The sequence below is a fragment of the Clinocottus analis genome, unplaced genomic scaffold (genome assembly GCF_023055335.1).
Source record: "Clinocottus analis isolate CAN_PGR_092001 unplaced genomic scaffold, fCliAna1.0.p SCAF_5, whole genome shotgun sequence".
Taxonomy (NCBI): domain Eukaryota; kingdom Metazoa; phylum Chordata; class Actinopteri; order Perciformes; family Cottidae; genus Clinocottus; species Clinocottus analis.
In genome coordinates this window covers 17018366-17041273 of record NW_027176207.1, presented here as the reverse complement: position 1 = coordinate 17041273, position 22908 = coordinate 17018366, and the positions used below count along the sequence as shown (strand labels likewise).

Below are 22908 nucleotides of genomic sequence, written 5' to 3'. Positions count from 1 at the left end.
GTGTGTGTGTGTGTGTGTGTGAGAGCGACTGTGGTTTTACCCATGTCTGATTGCAGCCAGTCCGGTGTGATTGCATGATTTCACAGATGCGTGTGAGCGCGTCTGATTGTGTGTGTCTGTGTTGACTGCAAAGAGTTGATTCCTGAGTGATCTTCCTGGACAAGTCGACAAGTTCGCCGTTGTTACATATCAGGCGGATTTCTTCACCACAACAACAGCGACAGGCCACGCAACGTAACGATGCAGTTGATATGGAACTTGCACTCACATTGCTAAAGAAATACGTCCCACAGGACAACACATACAAGGCCAATGGTAAAAAAAATGATCATCCATCACTCATTAAATACCTTCGCTTAGTTGGTTGGCCGGACGCTTCAAACTACGATGCTCTCGGTAGCCAGTGAGTCAATTTTGCACGTGTTAGGAACGATGTGTCAACGTCCGCTCATTACACGCACTGTGCCTTTATTAACAATGTCCATCCTCACTCGGTCGATGCGGTTCGGGTAAAGTGAGCTTTTCATTTGGGATTAGAAAAAAGGTTTGCGCTTGACGGAGCTTCGCAGCCATCTCGTGACCGCCGCTGATTGCGATGTTTTGTGTTACACGTATTTGTCAGTTGTGTCAAAACGGAAGCAGGCAGGCGCTAACGGGTGTCCCCGTGCATCGGATTCAAGTGCCGAGGGGCAGTGAATCCAAGATTTTTACTTATTTGACAAGTTGCGAGTAAGATTGCAAGTGAGACGGTTCACAGAACAACTTTCTGGTTTATATTTGACCAACCGAGCTCATTTTGTTGCCATGTTCTCCGCCTTTCTATCATTAGAACTGAGAGAAGTGATGGCCGGACCGAAGAAGATAAGACCAAAGCCGAAATGCACAACAATTCTCCTTCGTGTTTAACCAAAGCGGAAAACCCACGACTTTGCTTTTTAAAATGAGTTTGACGCATCAGACGACTGGAACATGTCAAAGTCGACCACGATCTCCGAGAACAGAACAACCCTTCAAAAAAAAAAAGAGAAAAAAGCAGCTTGCCATGTGAACGCTGTGACAGCCAGAGGCAGCCGAGAAAAGGTCAAGATCCTTGTTTGGCCTGACCACTTCAAACAGCAGAATCCCTCGTTGAGGATTTGAAGGAGACAGATGAGTTCAGCTGTGTGTAGACTGTTCAGAGGAAAGCTGAGAGATATGACACACAGGATTTGTGGGATGGAATCCCATTGGTCAGTTTGATGTCCAGACGCCACAATAAGTTTCTGATTGTGTCTCTGGTGGTTCGCTGCCTTCAGCGGCTCATATTGACATATAGCAGCCGAGTACTGCCTCAGGCTTCCCTGCTCTGCCAAGGGTATCATCCAAAATGAGATTATAACCAGATGAATGGCTATGTGCGTCTTGAAAGAAACGTACATGTTTTATGTGTTGCTATAAAAATAAAAAGTGAAAAAAGACTCTAAGAGTCTAAAGAGAATACATTGCAGCTTGCATTCGTCTGTGCAAATTGCGCCCATAAACTGCAGGAATCAACTAAGCATTTTATCTTTTTTACTCTTTTTTAAAGCAGCTTCTACCTTTATATGTATTGTTGAGTAACTACAGAGGTGCTCACACATTTGTATTGTTTCATTATTGATGTTTTGTGGATTTCATAATGTGTTTTGGAGTTTTACTGAGCAGTGAATGGTTTTATAGAGCCCCGGTGGGTGGCACATTACAATGCATCATACAAGGACTGTTTAGCATTTTGTCATTAACTGAAAATAAACAGCTGCAGTTTTTTTTCCCCCAAATTCATAATCCTGAGCAAAGTAAATTAATGCTAACAACAATGGAGCCATTACAGAGGTGATTGAACATTTTCACATTGGCGTGGCCTTGAAGTTTTAAAGGGTTTGTTAGATTTGTTACATTATGTTTTAATTTTCAGTGAAGTTCTCTTCGTTTAAAAGAGAAAAAAGCAAAACACCAATACAACATCCAAGCTCCTTTCTGTATTCAGAATGTCTTTATGACGAGTTCTTTGAATAAGTATGAAAACATTTGGAACTTATAATGATTAGCTATGTACAATTATGAATATATATTTTCCCACGATGGTAGCAGTGTGCTTCTGTAACCCTCTGACATGAAGAAACTGAGACTTCAAGGGAGTGAAAAAAAACAAATGACTCCTTCCACTTTTTTCAATAATGCATGTGGAGCACCTTTAAAGAGTAATCTTTTAAAATAAATTTTATATATATATATATATATATATATATATATATATATATATATATATATATATATATATATATATATATATATATATCCCAAGCAGGGGCCTAACTTGTACATCTGCCGATGTTTGTTGCTATAAAGTGGTAATGAAGTGCCAATATTCTCTTTTCCATTCTGACGTTGCATTATTCAACCACATAATCCATAATAGACCAAAGCTAACGCTGGTGGTTGTGGAAACCCCCGTTTGAGATTCACTCAAATGTAAGATAATGCATCTGACTGAATTGCTAATAAACTGCCGAGCTTAAAAGTGTCATTGAAAGACACAGCGCCCCGAGATCCAGATGGGACACCGTTATGGCAGTTATATATATAAAGCTCGTGAAGTGTATTCTGTCTGCCACATTTAAGACCTAATAGCTTCACAATTTAGAGAACAAATCCACAGCTTTTCTGAGCACAAACCAAACACCAAAGTATTAGAAATTGACCAGAGGAGGAGGAGGACGAGGAGGAGGATGATGATGATCAGAAATCAAGGGGATCAATAAAGTTATTCCATGGATGTTTGTCTAAAAGTGTCATGACAGACTGGACCAAAGTGGCAGCCTAGCTAACCGACATAGCCACCGCTAAAGTCCTGCTAATTGTTTGGCTTTGAATAAAATAGTTATCCCAAAGCCCCACCCCTAGACACGAACACACACACACACACACACACACACACACACACACACACACACACACGCACACACACACACACGCACACAGGACCTCTCCCACTGATGCTTGGTGGATTTGTGACACATTATGTAAGAGCAGGGTGTGAAGAGCTTTATAGGGTGTTACATGCTTGCAGTGAGCATGTAAGTGGCTTTTGTACCGCCGCTGCTGCCGTATGCTGCACAAAAAGCCTTTATCTCTCGCTGGGCCTAATGGGTGCAAGGCAAATTTCGACAATGCCGGTAAATATAAAAAGGAGGAGGATTTCACGGCTTTGAGTGTGCTGCAACGTTGGGGTTTGTTCCGAATAATAATAGGAAATTAAAATAAGAAAACCAGCAATCCTATTCATCTATAATTTGCATGCTAAACCATATGTCTAAACACTTTATGCTGCGTGTTCTTCTCCAGACAGTTCTGCAGCTATTTAAAGAGCAGGTACCGCAAGTTATACGGCAATGTATTCCAAGCATTGCTGCTTCATGGAAATAATCTCATTAGATAAGGGAAGCTGCAATGCCTGGAGTCAAAATATGCATGTCAGTTAAGTCCAGTGTTACTATGATGTAAATGAGTCTTTGAAAAAAAAAAGAAAAAAGAAAAGGCAATTATAGAGTAATTATTGATAAATATGCAACAGCTGTTCCACAATTGATTTTAGAGTGTTGTTCCAAACATTTAACTGGATGGATGCGGGGAGGAATTCCAACATCGAAACTAGAGTTAAAGCGCCTCGCTAGCGTTCCCTACAGGCCGCAATGTTCACTACAACCGACTATTGGATGCATTCAACGGCAAACTAGGACTCAAAAGAGGTAACGTTTGTCCTGAGAGGGGCACCGCAGAGACCGTAAGGGATCCAACGGGTTCAACGATGAATCACTGAAATGCCATTCCACTCCATTTCTTCAGCCTCAGGTAGCTCCTTTCTGTATGGGCGGGGGTCGTAATGTTGTCTCTTACTGGAGCCAATTAGAATTGACTGACCTATATCTGTCCCGTCGGTTATTTTCATTCTCCATATAACCTTTGATAACGGATGATAGCAGCAGTTAACATTTTGTTACCCGGGAAATAAGAACAATCCTGATTTAGGAGTTATTAGCTGCATCGATCTGGACATTTTCCTGTCTGATGTAATATGAAGTTATATCCCAGTGGCACGAGGTGAGTGAGAGGTAAAGGGTCCCACAATACATTTGAGATTCCTCCACTGAGATCCAAAAATATTCTGAAAAATCGGACAAACAATTTTTCCAGATCCCTTGTCATGGACCTTACCCAAACAAATAGTACCATGGAGGTTAATGTGATCAAATTCTGAAATAATAGATGCCGATGTGATCTCTTTTGCAACAAACTAATGCATTTTAGTGTTATATTTCCCATCAAATGTCAGCTGATGCTGCTGGAGCTTCAGACTCGTTTACACGCTCTCTGGCTCACCGAAAGCCACTTAACATCGAGAGCACATGCTGTTTGAAATACAGAAAGCACATGTGCAGCTCAGAAAGCTTTGCCATGCAGTCTCCTGACACACTGGGTAAATGTCATGATCATTTCACTCGTGACTCTTAACATAAATTAGCTGCACTTTAAAAGGGCCGGTGTGGAGGATTTGGGGGATCTATCAGTAGAAATGGAATACGATATTCATAAATATGTTTACATTAGTGCATAAACTAACAAAAAAAATGTTTGTTAGCTTAGGATGAACCTTCATATCTACATTCGGGTCCTGTTAACAGAGTCCACTATGTTGCATCGCCATGTTTTCACATTAGCAGACAAACCAAACGCTGTATTTAGCGTGAGCACACAGCAACTTTTCATCTTCAAGTTAAACTTCAAATTTTAATCTGAAAACCTTCTTGGGTTGAGTAATATGTTAGTTCATCCAGCACAGTTCTTAAAAAAACAAGCTATTATGACTATTTTGACTATTTGAAAGAGTAAGAAGTGAAGTTTTGAGTTCCCCTTTAAAGTATGCAATAATACTCTGCGATGAGTCATATTTCTATAACACGTCTCTCTGTCAATGTGCTGGCATTTACGTATTAGACGGCGGTTGCCTTTGGAATTTGTCATTTACCAAATCTTGAATATCAGATCTTAGGAAAGTGCACAGAGATCCAGCTCTCCAGTAGAGAAATGTGAAAACACTTCTCGAGTGACGACCTCCAGTCGGTGTAGTCAGGGTCAGACATTTCAGGGGACCTCAAAAAGAATAAAACCCCTCATAAAGGTGAAGGGGATCTTCACCAGAAGTGTTTGCAATAACATAAATCACGTCCTCTTGTTCTCTCCCGTCAGAAACAGCTGCAATGATGCACTGGTCTATACAGTAGTGCATTATTGCAGCTCTACCTGTTTCTGAAAGTTAATGCCATCATTCCTGACATGATGACTCGGCCTCATCAAGCCACGTTTTGCCTCCAGGGTGCGCAACAGTTGCATTTCCATAAACCACGCGCATCACTTCACATGTGATCTCCTACCAAATTAACAGCTCAAACAGGCTCTCCTCCCTCCTCGTCCGCTCTCTACCTCGCCGACCTCCCGCCGCCGACGCCCCTCTCTGCTCAGAGGAGACCGAGGGGAGGTTTTGTGCCGGATTCAAATGGAGAGGTCGAGGGAAAAAAAAAAGTAAACAGAGGAGCGGCGAGGGAGGCAGGACGGGTGGAGGGAGGATAGGGCTGGGATGGAAAGCGGCCGCCGGTCGGGGTCGCTAACGATGAGGAAAATGGAGGGTCATGTGGGAGCCACGGCTGGTTGGAGAGAGAGAGAGAGAGAGAGACAGAGAGAGAGAGAGCGAGAGAGAGGGGAGTTGGTGTAGTATAGAGAGTCAAGATCACTTGAGTGGTGGGCGGATGCTTGGTGTGTGCGTGGATCATCCTGCGGTGTTCTCCGTCTCTCTCTCTCTCTCTACCTGCTCAAGTCGTGTGCTCTGACATGTGCTCCGACTACACGGGGTCGGTACATGCCTTTACTTGTGTAAGTCAAACCAGGTTATCCACGAGTTAGACTGTGTGTGTGTGTGCGTGTGTGTGTGTGTGTGTGTGTGTGTGTGTGTGTGTGTGTGTGTGTAAGAGTGGAGGGGGCGGCAGCCAAGTGATTAATGCGTCAGAGAGGCAGCTGTGGTCTGGGCTCACTCATTTGGAAATATCTTTCAGGAAAGAAAGACGGAGACGGAGAGCTTTGAGGAGGGAAGGGGGGAGGTGGAGGAGTGGGTGGGTGGGTGGGGGGGGGGGGGGGGGGGGGGGCTCCTACATCACTTGCCAGATAAACAAAAGTGAGCTGAGAGCTTTTATCGGGGTCGAACGGGGCGGCGAAGGAGGGAGAGAGAATTAGAGAACAGCGGAGGGAGGCAGAGGGCACTGCAGCATCCTTCTGTCCTCTAACATATCAGGATTCATTAGTGTCTCCTTTCAGCATCAACGTGTCAACGCACAAATATAAAATATCAAACAAGTTTGAAGGACTTCATTGTAACATCATCAATACACATAATAGATAGTTAATTGCACTTTAATTTATAGTGACTTTACTGTTAACAAGACGATTAATCATTATCAATAATGCTTACCTCTAGTTTGGTAATGCTATATCTGCTATGTTATTATTAGCTTAATGTGAAAATAATTGATTTATAAATGATGTATTTTATCAGCTGATAAGAGATGATAAGAACACATTACGATCACAGATTAGCAGTTCATTGTTGCATACAATGTGCATTTTTTGTCCGATATTAAGTGTGTGCTATATGATTTGTCAACCTTTAAGAAATTGTTGGTTAAACATCAATACAGAAGACAGATGGACCAGAAAACAAGCATTAATCATTGACAAAGTCTCAACTATCTATCTCAATATTGTATACAGAAAGTTTGCTTTAGTTATTAATCATTTAACCGGCAATTATAACCATCAGATGCAACTTCATGAAAGCTATCCAGGTAAGGTTTCTAGATAGTTCAACAATTGACAAAGTGTTGCATATTCCTGCCCATCTACCTGTGTAATGTTTATAGCTGTTTTACGTATGACTTCTTAAAAGGGTTACAAATCATTTATCATGAACAAATACTTCATTTGGCACATCAAATGGGATATAAATCAAGCTCATTTAGCGCAACTCGGTATGTTTCTGGCAGATGATACATTCTGTAGTTCTTTCCCTAAAAGCAGGGCTCATTCCACAGCTGGCGACTAAATGTGTGCAAGTCTGGCTCCAACTTCCTGACGCGAACTGAAGTCACGTGAGTATCGGAGACCTCTTCTCTTCACCTCGAGGATGCACACGGTGTTCGGGAGACGACGCTCAAACTGCAGCAAATATAAGGAAACTCGTGTCGGGCGGCGGAAGCATCCTGACTCTGACTTTCGAAACTGTCGCGCGTCGCGTGTGGATGTTGTGTTGAGTCAGGCAGCTGCAGAACAGCGTGATGGAGGCGGCGAGGGGATATCTCACCGTCGTCTCCTGACACACGCGGGGCGAAGCAGGTTTACTCCTCGGGGGCCGACGACAGGTGACAAAACAACTGATGACGAAGGTGTCTCTCTGAGAGAGAGCTCGGCGATGCGATCTGTCTGTCAAGCAAACAGCACCTGACATCCGTCTTGTGACGCAGAGATATGACTAATAAGATGCCTGATTACTTGGAAATGCAATTATAGAAATTCAGCTGAGTTTAATCATTAAAATGGGTAAAAAAAAAGAAGAAAAAGATTAGGGATAATTGTTAATTTCTTTCAGTCAGTTGAATATTTGTAATTTCCCATGCATCTTTCAGCTTGGTAGCAGCAGATATGTCACTAATCAATAGCTTTATTGCATAAAAAAGTTACAGGGTTCCTCTTATAATTGACTGTGCATTAACACTGAGTGTACTATTTGTATCAACACGCTGCCGACAGTTTGCAGGCATCCACTCGGCGAAATAATTGGACACGTTCGACTACATGAGTCGATGAGAAGTCCACTATTAGTAACATCTTTGAGGTTAGACCGTCTCCTCTGGGGAGTCAGCACACTTTTACAGCCTCACTGTACCTCCACATTCACACCAGACTGGAGATGTCGGAGGCGTTTCAGCACTAATGAAGCACTGATCCGAAGCTTACAGCGGGCTGACAAACTGACTTCACCAAACTGACAAATATTAGAAACGCAATGGACAAAAAGTAGACTCCGTGCCAGTGTGAATTACGCTTTAGAAGAAGGGCTGCCCTTATTTTGGGACACAGCCATGAAGTAGCCGCGGTGCATCGTAAGAGGAGGTTGGCCTCGGTCAAAAGTCTACAGACATATTTTTCTTTATTCACAGTCTGCTCTCTTCTGTGTGTAACTCCCACGTTTGGTTTCTTACAGTACATCTCATCTTTCCTGATCTGCTCTCCTACAGCTGTAATTTGGATTGCTGCTTGTGCTAACTGCCTATTTCCTGCTGTGGCAATTTCATAGCTTTCTCCCTGTCCAAGCGCAGTAATGACTGTGTTTTGGTGTAGCAGCTACACTTAAATACTAATGTGTTGTATGTGAGATGGTAGAAACATGGCTCTTCTGTGAGTGGACCAGTTTCCCATAGGGATGATAAAGCACGGTAAATGATACAGATGCAACATCTATTACATTCTATTCAATCCAAAGAGAGGAATCCCTCCTCTGTTGCTCTTCACAAGGTCTCCATGCATTCCCATCACAGGGCTATGTTTTTTGTTTTTTTCCCATATCTGAAACATGAAACACAGCATACGTTGTATGCTGTGCACCTAAGGGTGCTATCTCAAGTAAATCAGTTGCATGTGCACATTTAATGGTGCTAAAGTGTGTTCATTTTTCTCTTGTCATGCAGTATACATCCCTGCGATCTGAGAGCAATTTGTATATTTTTAAACCAAAAACGGATATGCAAGTTGTACAATATTCATTTTGCATAGAATAGAGGAGAAGATAAGCGTATGTTGATATCCAGACTGTAGTCCTGTACTAAAGTATACAATACGGCAGGCAGGTGTTCTCAAATGGACGTACTCCCATTTGAAGGCACGTGATATATTTTTTAAATATATATTTAAAATGAGCATCCATTTAAATATCCTTTAAGGGAAGTTATTAAATACATTTTCAATAAAATATAAGTGTAAGTTCATCAACTGAATTGTATATATTCTATATTAAATCAGACACTGATGACACAGCGCTGTCTATTACATATTTGTGTTCAACCACAAATGCTCTGCACTGGTCAGGGGGTACTTGGCTGAAATGTTTTTTTTCACAGGGGTTACATCACTGACAAAAGTTTGAGAACCACTGTGCTAAGGTATAGCTACGATATAGCGTGTGCTAATGCTATAGCATTCGCGTCACTCAGGGGCAAATCGTCACAACGTCACAATTTGGTTGCAATGGGTGAAGTGGATCAGAATCAACAAACGGGCACACGAGACTAGTTCACCAACTAAAATTGTTAAATAACTAAAATGAGAAGAACGTTGGAGTGATTAGACATTGGCTCTCAATATTTTTGATTGAATTTAATACGGAAAATGAGTGACCGTGAAGACTGAGGACGAGAAATTAAAGTTTAAGCAAAATGACCGCTTTCAGATTGTAAAGCCCCCTGAGGCTAATATGTGATAAATGATGATGGATTTTATATATATATATATATATATATATATATATATATATATATATATATATATATATATATATATATATATATATACATACACTTACACACTGTATATATGAACGATAAGAAAATCACATTTGGCTCTCTCAGAAGACAATGCTAATGATGGAGTGAAGAATGTCAGTGGGCGTGTTGTTCGTTGCAAACATGCCCTCTTGAAACACTTATCGAGACACTGTCATATGCCTGTTGACTAAAAGCAGTCCACCGCAGATGTACCTGCAGCTCCAGAGGTTTTAGAACCACATGCTGGATCAGCTGTACGACTTTTGCCATGCCAATCAAAGGAACTGTGCACAGTATTCACAATACAACATGTGGATGAACATCGGCACCAGAAGCTAAAATACAGGTTTTTATTTGTTGGAGGTCCACTCAGAAATAAACACTAAATTCAGAGGTCTGGAATGGTAATATCCAAGTCTTCAGTGCACTAAAAACAAACTAAAACAGTAAGCTAAGAGGCGAAGACAATAACCATCAAGCTGCAAACATGTGCAATAAGGTGGGTGAGCACAATAAAGGACCGCTTTCACATTAAATGCAAATATATGAAGCAACAGCGAGTCAGAAGATCTAAAAAGCGGCGGTTTAAGACACATTGAAATGAAGTCTGTTGGGTTTTCTGATGTCAGCCTTGAGAAACAGTCAATACTCCAAGAACAAAAGTTTACTTCGCTGCTCTTTTCTATGCACAGTCAACGTCATGGTTTGAAACATGGGGCCATTGAAGAAGCCTCCGTATTTGAAAGGTTGCAAATGGAAATGTGTTGGCACAGTACATTTACTAGAACTTGTGTTTCTCTTGGGGCCTTTTTTTGCTCCAGTTCCACTTCTCCTAGAAATACTTTTGTGGGGAAGCTTCCACAACACCGGCCATTCCACTACAATAATAATCTCACATATGAACACTTTGAAACGTTGTCCCGCTAACTCAAATAACTGCAGGATGGTTTTGTTTTTATCGTTTCAATTCGTAGAAAATGTTGGTTGTATCAGTCTGAGTTAGTTAGTGCTGAAAAACACGATTCAAAAGCAGTGTCGGTGGTAGAATACTGTACACATGTCAGTGATAATAATGTCATAATATCAGCATAGAGGTAGGTATCATCATGCAGATTTCTCTCATATCTATCCATCTTTTCCAGTGTGCTGCAATGAACATATTGTTTCAAATGCCGGTGAACTTTGATTTCTTTTGGAAATGGGGAGGAACCTTGATCGACTGACTTAAGGTGACTTCATATGAATGACTGCTCTGATTGGCTGGTGGATACCGGCAAAGGGAACAGTCGTTTATTATTTCCTAGCGATTTAATTAGGACAAATAATTTTATCATTATAAAAATGACTATGTGCGACCCTCTGAGAAACTACATATTATTACATTTTGCTAATCAAATAATGAATATTTTATACTACCCCATACTGTATGTATCAGGCTGGATGTTGAATTATCCAAAACTATGATTAACAACCCCTATAACCTGATTTAATTTAAGCATAATTAATCATCTTCCCTTTTCACTTGACACAAGCATCGCCTCCAACGGCCTTGAGGAGAAATCTGTCCACTTTCTCTTATTTACTTCCTCTCTTAAGACGCATTAGTGCAGAGCCCGGGGCCACTGCTCGGCCCGCGGTGTTGCTGCTCGCAGCTTTCATAAGAACCGCTGATACAAACAACTTCATTGTCAACACTGCACTTCGTTGGGTGCTGAGCGACACTCCATGAACACAGTTGCGTAACTCCATGAAGACGCAGCTACGACTCACGGTCAGGAAAAACCTTTAAATTCTCTTTTGGATCAGAAAAAACACCAGGGGCGGATTTTACTGTTCGCTTGGGGGCCCAACTCCAAAAGCCCCTAATCACTATAGACGTATCATTATGTTTATATCGTAAGATATTTCATTATGTTACTATCCTAACTCACTGAAACCTAAATCATTTTAGAAGTGTGCTTCCTCACGGTGTAGTACTTTGTATTTCTACGTCAGAGGATAACGTTGCACGACTAAAATGAGAAATGTTACTGGTTACGTTGCAGATCTAGAAACTAAAATGAAAAATATTATTATTATCCATCAACATCAAACTAGAATTGAAAGCTCCACCTCGAGCATTAAAATAATTTAAGTACAATTACTAAAGTTTAAGTACAATTTACTTTACAGAAGAAAAGTACTTCCACCACTGCTAATACCAACGTTCCTATATGAAAAAAATAAAAAAGATGCCGTTTGCCTTGGGCCCCAAAATGAATAAATCTGCCCATAAAAAACAAACACGTTTTGCTGGCGGTCTGAAACACCGGTGAAATCCACTTAGCGAAGGGCATTTTCAAATCTGTCTTTTAATTGTTTGTTTTTGTGTGAAAACCACTGCGGTTCTAACATATTAAAATCATTAACAGGTTTTCTTTTTGCCGGTATTGTTAAGTGTTGTATCACAGTCTCATCCGAGAAGGAAAAGCCCTCACAAGTCCCGGTCACGCTCACAGGTGAACTGCATTCTGGTTCAAGTCTGCATCCAGCGGGCGGTCCGTAAAGTGAACTGCAGCCAATGAGCAGTCGGCAAAGCCCTGAAGCCCCGCCCCCCCACCGCCGAACGGAGCAGCTGCGTTTATTCAAAGTTAATTTACACGCGTCGTGTGCGTCCCACAACGTGAAGTAGCGTGAAGTTAATCGGATAAATGCTTTTCGGGAAATGCGAAGGATGAACAGACAGAGAGAGAATCTTCACTTTGGCGCCAGACACACGGCAACTTGTGTCCATGATCTCACAAATATCAGTGATGATAATTGTTAAATTAAAGTGCATCTCAACAGATGTTGACAGTGAGCAGCATCTGAAAGATTAAAAGCAAATTACTTTTAACATCCAGGCCTTTTACCTCGTCTGCATCACTTGGAAATTATTAAGCGAGGGATTAACAGAGATATGTTGGTTTTGGAAGAAAAAAAAAAGGCCTTTTAAAAAAATATATATATAAACGAATAAATCGAAATGTACACTAAACACTTGCCCTTTTGCACTCTCATAATGTCCTCCAACGTTTTCTTTGTCGCTCCCTCTGAGCAGACGGAGCAGACACCCTCATTACGAACAAGAGCAGAGAGTCCAACCTCTCTGCTCCCAGTAAAGTGTAATTACAATCGTAATATTTTATAGCATGCAGTTTCCCTCATCTTCTAGATTTTATTGATCGTCTTCCATCCCGCCATAAGAAGGAGGCGGCGGTAGAATCAATCCCGGCTTTTGATTGGCACATTTTTTTTTTTATTGCTAAATTAGAAAAACTATAAAATATTGACCTTGACCAGTTGTGCTAGTGAAAATCACAACGCACTCATTTATGTATTTAACTACCTGAGATATAAGATAAAATAATGAATAAATAATCGTCCTGTCATTTCCAGCGTGAATATACGAGAGAGCAGGAGTCAAAACAAGGTCTCGCTAATAAAGGAGCTGCATCCTCAGCTCGCGGTGTCGCTCTAAGTAGCACACGTATTGACAAATGTAGATTGCGATGCATTGGACTGGGGACTATTGACATTGCAATAGCAAAGACATCCTGCGGTTGGCACTTTTTTTTTTTTTGGTGCAGTGGCAGATGACCTTGCTGAATACATATTCGGAGGGAAGGCTGATAGAGCTTCAGTAGCCTGGGAAATTGAACCTGTGTTATAAAAGAAAAGCATACAGGATGACAAGCAAACACTGTATCCGTGTGATTGATTTAGTCATTAATCGGAGCTGTACTCTGTGTACTATTGCTTGTGTGTGTGTGTGTGTGTGTGTGTGTGTCACTCTGTGCACACATGGATAAGACTCCTTGTGTTTAACTGCTGCGTCCCTCAGCCAACCTCCATCCTCTCACTTCGTCCATTCTATTGATTGGCATACAAAGCGAGCACACAAGTCGCCCCATCAGGAGGAGAGAAGTCTCGTCCGTCGTGCCAAGTCAACTAAGGAAGCACTGTGACCTTTGACAGCAAGAAATATTTGTTTTTTGTTTGTCTTTTTTCCCAAAGTATGGTCCATTTTTTGGAACTGGTTTAATCAGGTGGAGAACACACCTTGAACACGAGCTGGATGCTCACCATGTCACGCGATCACACATCGCAGCAAAGGTCCATCGTGTCGGCATTCAAGGAATACGAGCCAGGGACCGATCAGCAGCCTGTGAGGGCGTGGCCTAATGTTCAAAACCTCAATGGCGGCTCCTCGGGAGATTAGCGTAGCTGCTGCAATAGCATCAGTTAACCCAGAACGAGAGGATTTATTCAGTGAAAGAAGAGCGGAAAAAACGCCACTGAAATATTTTCTTGATGGAAAATATCTTTTGGCTCTTTTCCCGACTGCTTTGGAATGACTTTGATTGACAGATATTGAATCCAATCACCTGCCAAGTATTTTTTGAAAGCTCCTGCCCTTTTCCAAATAGTTTCCAATGGGTCAGATGGTTGTGTAGCAATTCTACCGGCAGGTAAAAACAACCTGTTTCCAAATCTGTCTAATAGGGTCTCAGGTGATAACTGCCACAAATCCCTCACCATCTTGTTTTTCTGCCACCAGAAGAGAAGCTGAAGCTAAATTCAACCAAATGCTTAATAATACAATTTGGGTGCAAATCAAATGTAGCAATGGACTTGACATGAAATGTAAACACTCCGTGAAAGGTTTTAAAGTTTCAAGATAAAGACGTTGCCGAGGCGCTCCAGCACTGGCTGCAGTTTTTTAGGACTGGAGTTTGCCGAGTGCCATCTGGTTCCATTACATTCGAGAGAAGGAAGACATGTCTTTACAGCCGATATCTCCAACACAAAGCAACTCACACCAAAACAATCCAGACAATCCAGACGAATAGTTCCTACAGGCAAGAGGAAAATATGGATTTTTGAGGTAAACTTGTTTTTTAGAGAATGAACAGCGGATCAGTCTTGTTTCCGTCCTGTGAATCCATTGTTTGTATGTAAAATGACATATGTGAACATGTGAAAACATTCACAACCTGGTGACAATAGAAAAGAACAACATGAATACAAGAGAGGGGATACAAAGTGCATGTAGACGCTCACACACACAGCGAATAACAACTCACTGAGTGGGTTGATAAACGTGATCATTATGAGAATTCTCACCACATGTGAGATGCAAGTCTGACTTTGGCTCCACATTCATAACATGCATTGTAAATGTTGCATTTTTATTGTTTTAATCTTTGCTTTTGTCTCAATTGATCTCTATCTTGTTGTTTATTACTTTCATTTTCAGTTTGATTTATTGTACACTTGAAGGAAATTTATTCGAAAGTGAAAATAAATACTATTTGTTTGATTTCTAATCAAGTTTAAAGAAGCCACCTCGTATATTCATTTCTATAAAGTTCTATAAAGCCACACTAATTTGAGTTGAATTTTGCAAGTAACTTTGCAGCCAAACAACTGTTAACATCAATATCTGCGTGACTGGACTAAGAGGGGCATCATTAACCAATCCATGTTTTTACATTTCCACATGGATATTGTATTTAAAACCTTTAGAAATGGTTACGCTGCCAATAGTGTGACATTCACAACACTTTGAAGTACTGCAATCACTGGGAAATAGTTCAAAAGGGTACGACAGCCATATTTGGCAGCTTCCATACTCATTTGGCACATCTACAGCTTCAGTCCATCGCAATGAAATGCAACAGAGAGATACACCGACGATGAACCTGAACGCCGAGGAGACTTATTACAGTGTCCCAATTTGAAGGACTTAAATGTGTTTTTCCGTCTCGACGGTTTGAGGAAATATAACATCGAGAAGATGAAACAATATTTTCCGAGTGTTTCACCGCGGAGGATGAAGAGTGTGCGCTGAATTGGTGTTCGCGCCGAAGCCAAACGAGACCATGATTGTCATTGGCGCCGCGCGTTTGTGTGAGTTTGTGTTGCCGCTCCAGAGACCACCACTGCTACTGGGCAGCAGCGGAGGCTTCTGACCGGCAGGCCGGTGAAGGACTTGGCTTGGTCCAATTGGCCTCAGGGGAGGATGTCTTACTGTCCAATTTTAATTCATGTACATATAAATAACTTTCCCTGGCCCTGCTAATTGGATTAAAAGGCTAGGTAGGAGAGAGACAGGGAAGAGGGGGAGTGAAGGAAGCTTGACTTGATTTACAGCACACAATTATCTTCTTGTGAGGGCAGCTACGGAAACAAATTATGACTGGGGAAATAATGTTTGTTTTTGTAATGAAATGTTCTTTTCTATCATTCAAAACGTAATCTGAGAAATTCTCCAAATGCAGCGTTGGCTTTTATTTACCTCAACTGCAGAAAGGACCAGGCCTCTATGTATTTTAACAGTTAGATATTTGATGATATTTTAGTAGGATGACTTGTTTCCTGGGTCCTCCTACAAAATTGTGTTACCATACAACAAGTCTGCGTCCTCAATTATGTTTCAAGGGGAATGTTTTTCCTCCCATATTACAGTCACAGTTGTAAACACGTGGTTAACATTGTAAATTGAAACCAAACCAAAATGCAACAAACTTGTTTCGACAACACAATTTACCTGGTTGGCTTTTGTGAAACATCATGTTTAGGCTTAAAAATACTTTTTTTTTGGTTTGGTTTACAAGCGGCCTGCTGTGTTTGTATGATTAGAATCATGAATGTGAAAAAATGTGTTTTATTATGTATTTATATTATGTATGGGAACATAATGTTTGGGAGACCAGGATATTAATTGCTTCCAATATTTGTTCTGATCATTGCAAAAGCAGTACACATTGATACCGAACATATGCAGGACGTTTTGAGGTTAACTGAGTAAAAGGCACCGGAAATAATTTATGAATAAAAACATCATTTACAATTCAGAATTACAGATTGGATTTAAACTGGTCATTGCTATTCAATGACAATTTGCTGCTTTTTTGTGTCTGTGCAGTGGTTCATATGGACATGCTTTTGTTGACCGACTGATGGCGACAGATAAAAGAGGTTCACGCTCTTCATTCCTATAACTTCTTCGAATGCGTTGTCCAACAATATTTTCAACATTCATAAGTGCATTAACTCGGCAACACAATGAACAGATTGCTGCAACTCCAAACACACAGGGCCGAATGTCAAGATGAGATATTTAGTAATTAATAGACGATCAATGTGTGTCTGGCCAAAGACACCACTTGTATTACTTACAAGGGCTCTTTCAAAGTTTTGTAATTTCCGCCATTTGGTTTTGGACTCAATCTCTTCAGGTCATTGGGTTCGGTCTCTGCACCGTCTGCTTGACTGCAGTGCACACGAGGATGCTACAGCCAGCGCCGTGCAGAACATGGCCAAGCAACTGGAGATGGATCAGACACCAGCAACGACACCGACATGATATTTGGAGGAGAAAAGCGGAAAGCTGGAGAGCGGTCGTAACGCGATAAACCGTCGCTAGTTGCGGTGAGAAATGCGAAGTAAGCAGAAGCTGGGGAGGAACTGAACACGGTGAGAAGATGTGGTGAGGAAAACGACAGAAGAAGTGACTCCGGCTCACCTGGTTCTTGAGCAGCTCCTGTGTTGGAGAAGAAGGACAGACGGGAAAAGGGTAGAAGGAAGGAGGGGGGAGAAAAAAAGAAAGCGAGGTTAGCATTCGAAGCCCCAATGGAAATTGAATAGCCCCACGTTTGCCAAGTGCATAGGTTCATGCTTGGAAAGTTGAGGCAAGTTGAGATAAGAATGCAAAGTAAAAGTCATTCATGCGGTTTCCCTCTGCAAGAAGGAAATCATTACAAGACCAAGAAGAGTTGGGAAACGGACTGTTATGAAGTTTAAGAGTCAGGCGTGAACTCCAATAGGCACATACTTTGACAAATGGGCTTTGATCCACTTGTTTTGCATGCAATGTTGTGCATCACAAGTCCTGCAAAGACGACATTGTATGCTTGTTTCTATGTTTTGGCTCCATAACACACGTCTACTGAATTAGAAAAAAATCTTTCCGGCAGTGAAACACCAAAACTCTCCACTGTGGCGCACGTTAACGGCAAACGTTATTACCATTGTCTTTCAAGCCCCGGCTGTAATAAAAGAGGAAGAGAGTCGGCTCAAGTTCATACATGTGTGGGAAGTGACACCATAGGCAACAGCGAGAGGTTGCCACGCAACCAGCAGGAAGTCACTGCTCCGAGCCAAGAGACAGTGGAGCACATGAACCCCCCCGTACAACAAGCACAACTTTACGCTTTCACAATTGTTTTTGTTTTGTGTACGAGATAAACAAACCAGGTTGAAGACGTAAACCAGGGAGCCTTAACGCCGCTTGTACTGCAGGTTGGTTCACATGTTTTTTTTTCTTCCTTCCAGTCTTTCTTCTGAGCTCGCTGCTGACTGTAGACTTTAGATTAAGAGACAGACTTGGCCGCGGTATCAATCTTCTCATCTAACATCATCAAAAAATCACAACAAAGCTCATACTTAAATAAATAAGTGGCTAAAACAGGCTCAAGTGGGGCATGTGTGTGAAATCCAACGTAGCAGGGAGAGAGCGGCGGAAGCCCTCAGTACACAATCTGGCATCCGCTTAGGCCCCCATCGTTGAGGAATATTGTTCAGCCAAGTAAGCATGGATTCCAGCTACGAGGCGGCTTTTGATTAGAAAACCTATTTCCTCTTCAACTTTTGCCAAATTTCAATCATGGTGATGTTCTAATTACCATTATCCAGAGCAAGACAGAGAGGCAGAGACGGAGTGGGTGTCTGGAAGAGTGTGGAAGTGTGTGTGTGTGTGTGTGTGGGGAAAGAGGAGTGGTGGCGGGGGGGGGTTCAAGGAGTGAGAGGGAGGTAGTCTTTGCATGTAAACTGTGAAAATCTGAGGAAAATGCAGCGGAGAGAGATCAAGCGAAACAAAGAGTAGAATTCCATCTCTTTTACATCCTGTTACACAGCATTGATGAAGCTGCATCTTGTTGAATCGCTCCTCATTTGCTTGCACATGTGCCTCTGCAAGCTTACAGCTTTGGGTTGGGTAACATTGGGGAAACTAACCAGATTGAGCTGGTTTCCCAAAAAAAAAAAAGATCCAACTGCAAAAACAGCATTGGTTTTCAAAAGTGGCAAAATCTAGCAAAGAAATCTGCCAAGCAACCAGACATCCCTTTGGGCTTATTATACACACACACACACACACACACACACACACACACAGACATATATAGCTAATTAAAAACCATTGAAAAACCAAAAGATTAAGCTGGAGTTTGGCAGCCTTCGATCTCATCTGCAAAGCTTTTACCAAAGCCACAATACTGGAGCGCTCATCTGAAGACTAAAGAGTAAGTCATACAGTCTCCCAGGATAACATCAGTTGTCTCCTGCTTAAGCATTCAGCCGCGGCGCACGGGAAGCAGTGTAACACAGTGCTTCAGAGAGCCACACAGTCAACCCAGACCACCCGCGAGTTCAGGTTCACGCAGTGTGATGTGGAGGGTGGGGGTGTGGGGGTTCGCTTCGGGGAGATTACACAGCAATGGGCCAGCTATGAAGCAGCTCTCCCCCATGTTAAGTAAATGGAGAGCGGGTGGAGAATAACTGTGCGGTCGCTTTGCCCCTCGTGGGTCTTGGGGGGATCCTTCGCTATTCCACCCCGACCTACAACCTCCAGAGGTGAGGTTAAATGACAAGGCCTGCAGAGATGCATTAAACATGAGTCATTTGGACAGAGAGCTCGACGTTGGGCCACTCCAGAGATGATAGGGACATTAACCAAGGTTTCACCGGAGCCTGAGCTGCATATAATGAAGGCCTCCACCAGCTCGCGATGTCTTTCTCTACATTCGACGCGCAGCCAGGGAGCCGAGCGGCTCCAGATGAACTGGTCCCGTTGGCCGATTGTCTGTCTTTTCCGCGGTGCTCATGCACAAGCCCGACAAGTTGTTACAGCCTCTTCGTTGGGGGATCAACTCGTTAAGTTCTCCTCGAGCACCAAACCAGCAGCGGACAAGAACAACAATGTCACTGAGTGAGATTTTGAAATCATCGTCATCAAAAATGTAACATAAAAAAAATCAAACGTTTTCTTTTCTATCTTTTTTTTTCCAGATTATAAGCATAAATACAATTACATGTTATACTACCAAATGGCTTAAACATAATAATCTTATTTTTGTATCATTGACCATCATTCCTATTGTATAAAGCAAGATATTACTTTTGTAAACATTTCTAAAATGGTCAAAACTGAGCTTGAACTGAATGCAGCATCTTTCCTCCTCAGCATCCACACTATTAATGCACATCATAGGAACTTGTTTAACATCTTGACAATCTGTCTCAGGGGATATATAATATTACTAAACTGAATTTCCTGTCAGGCTCTCACAATATCTGGCTGGTATGCGATAATGATAGAGCATATTTCGCTGGACCTCTTGACATGTTGAATACACTCCAAAACAGCCAACAAAATGTGGATAGCCTTTCTTGAATATGTAAATGTTAATGTGTCTGCCAACGCAAGCTTTTATGTGAAGTTAATGAGGTGCTAAGAGGCCTACAGCGTGGTGGTACAGTGCTAACTGACTCAAGATGATGTGCAGTGCTCGATAGATGTGCCTCTAGTTATCTATCTTTATATGCCTTTAAATATATATATATATATATATATATATATATATGTATATATATATATATATATATATATATATACATATATATATATATATATATATATATATATATATATATATATATATATATATATATATACACATACATATATACAAAAAGGCAGATGTGACCGACAGATGAATGGAACTTTTCAAAAACACTATTCTTCACCAAAAGAAAAAGAACAAACAATAAAGTAGAACATCTTTTGTAGGGTGCCGGATGTACGTTGTATCATTGAAGGTGAAATATGGTCTCAAGACTACACAACACCAAACACATGTGCCTGTAGGGCACCCGGCTTGTTATGCTTAAAGCGGCAAAAAAAAACCAACAGCAATGTCTCTTTCCAGAAATCATGACGCGTGGCACATGCTGGACAGCCGGGTGCTCCGCAAGCCCCACGAGGAGAGAATAGGGCTCTGCGAGGGCCGAGGGCCGATGGCCGAGAGGTGTCCCCTCTTAAAGAGCTTAACCTCTGGGAGGTGACCGGCTGTGGGTTGAGGAAACAGTTCAGTTTCAGCCAGTTTGATCTGCACGTATCGATATATGAACTCTGCCGATCAACCCGTGGTCGAAGAGTTAAACCCGGGACACACTTTGAACGACAGCCGGCTCCTTTGTGGGATGGAGCAGAAATGCATGCAAGCAGGATTTGTAAAAATAAAAATAAAAAAAGGAAATTATGGAATTAATACAATACGATTAGGGAAAGAAAAGTCAAATAAAAAATAAAAACAACATACATAATTATGTATATACTTATTAATCACTAAACCTACTGTTCGTATGAATGCAAAATAAATACAAAAATATATGTCAAAGTTGATGACAAGGAATAAATAAATACATAAAAGATCAAATTAAATTGAAGATGAATACAGGAATTACTGCAAGTAGAAAGAGATAAAGACAATTAAAACTGATATCAATCCATGTGACATTTTCTCATTTAATAATTGGCTACATTTATTTTCAACATTGGTACGTTTATTTTGATTTCGGTAGGTTCCGTCCTCCATATGGGCCCTTCATGTCACAGCGCAACGAGTGCGTCTAAATACATTGCTATGCTGCAAAAGGACACGACCTTTAACTCCTTATGAATTTAAAACAACGCTTATTTTGATGTGCTCCCCCCACTGAAACATCTTTTGAATTCATGAAAACAAAAGACATACGCTCCTTTAAAAGAATGAGCCTCACATGGTCATAAAAAAAAAACTAAAAACAACTCCCAGGTGTTACGAGAGCAGTCGACTCAAAAATAAATAAAGAAACAAAACCCAGAAATAACATCCCTGCTTTCATCTGTATTCATCAGGTGAGGGAGGCCTGGACACTCTCTCCTCCGCTACATAGAAACACAATAATTACAACGGCTCCCTTCGACACAGCGGCGCGACGCAACGCGCTTCCGAGCGCGTCATCCTCAGACGTGGCTCGCGGGTTAATGGCCTGGAACGCACATTCGATGTCTATCAAAGAAGGACGTCGCTGGGATGGATGCGCATGCTGACAACTTCCCTCACTCGCTCCACGGTCACACAAACACGCGCTAACAGTCCTCTTTACACTCCTACCAGTACACACAGAGACACACAGACACACACACAGACAGACAGACAGACAGACAGAAGCCTGCCTTTATTCAGTTTAAGTATAGCAAGCGATAATGTGTTGATTAAATCTGTGATCAGCTGCCTAAGGGGCATGAAATTGGACATGATGAGTGTGGCACATTAAAAACTAATTATCAATAGCACCAATCCTATTGTCTTTCTTTTAAACCAGTCACAGCAGTAAATCAAGTGTGGAGAATGGAACACTGTGTGCTTTATCACTATGCGCTCTGGGGTTACATCCATACCTGGATTCTGGCTGCATCGCAGCTTTTTGATAAAATATGACGCCGTTATTTATCGCCTGTAGCATTTCCTTAGTGAATCGCAAACTCGAGGAGTTTAGAAAACATGCTGCCAGGCAGGAATCAAGCTGCTTAACGGTCATGCGTCACAAATGTAAAGGTAAGTTATGTACTATATATATATATATATATATATACATATATATATATATATATATATATATATATATATATATATATATATATATATCTAACTCTTATTTGCCTTCTCTAAAACACTGTTGTAAAAGTGTGACTGAAAGTGTTACTTCGTTCTTTGAATGACCTTTAAATCTCCTCACGCAATTAGAAAAGTACACTATCAATCTTCCTGACTCTGGAAAATATGAGCAAAGAACAAAGTCTGGTAACATTGTTGAAGACAAAGTATGCCAAGGGAGGAGGACTTCAGAGACGGACACAGCTCAATGAACTGAACCGTCTCCATCTTTTCGCTTATGGCCTCTTCTTAAGGACACCTTCAAGATGGCACCAGCGGTGGTTGCTTAGAGTCTTGTGACGCAACGGCGAGGACTCTACATTTCATCACCGACAATGTGCCCTGGGACAGCATCTGCACGCCTCTCTTCTCACCAAAAGGATTTGCTTCTGTAAAGCAGCTGTCGTTTCATGTAATCTATGAGGTGTAAACCTTGCCTACTTTCCTACTTGGATGTTGCT

The 22908-nt window shown here is 41.5% G+C and overlaps 1 protein-coding gene across 5 annotated transcripts in view; it reads right to left on the bottom strand.

Moving 5' to 3' along the window:
- cadm1a (cell adhesion molecule 1a) overlaps nt 1-22908 on the bottom strand; it is a 342257-nt gene that overhangs the window by 86839 nt on the left and 232510 nt on the right. For 4 of the 5 annotated variants that reach the window (XM_068600532.1, XM_068600534.1, XM_068600535.1 and 1 more), the window contains exon 2: nt 17212-17229. The exons of the other annotated variant lie outside the window; for it this stretch is intronic. In XM_068600532.1, coding sequence (XP_068456633.1) covers nt 17212-17229 — 18 coding nt within the window. The remainder of the gene's footprint in view (nt 1-17211; nt 17230-22908) is intronic. 5 annotated transcript variants of the gene reach the window in all.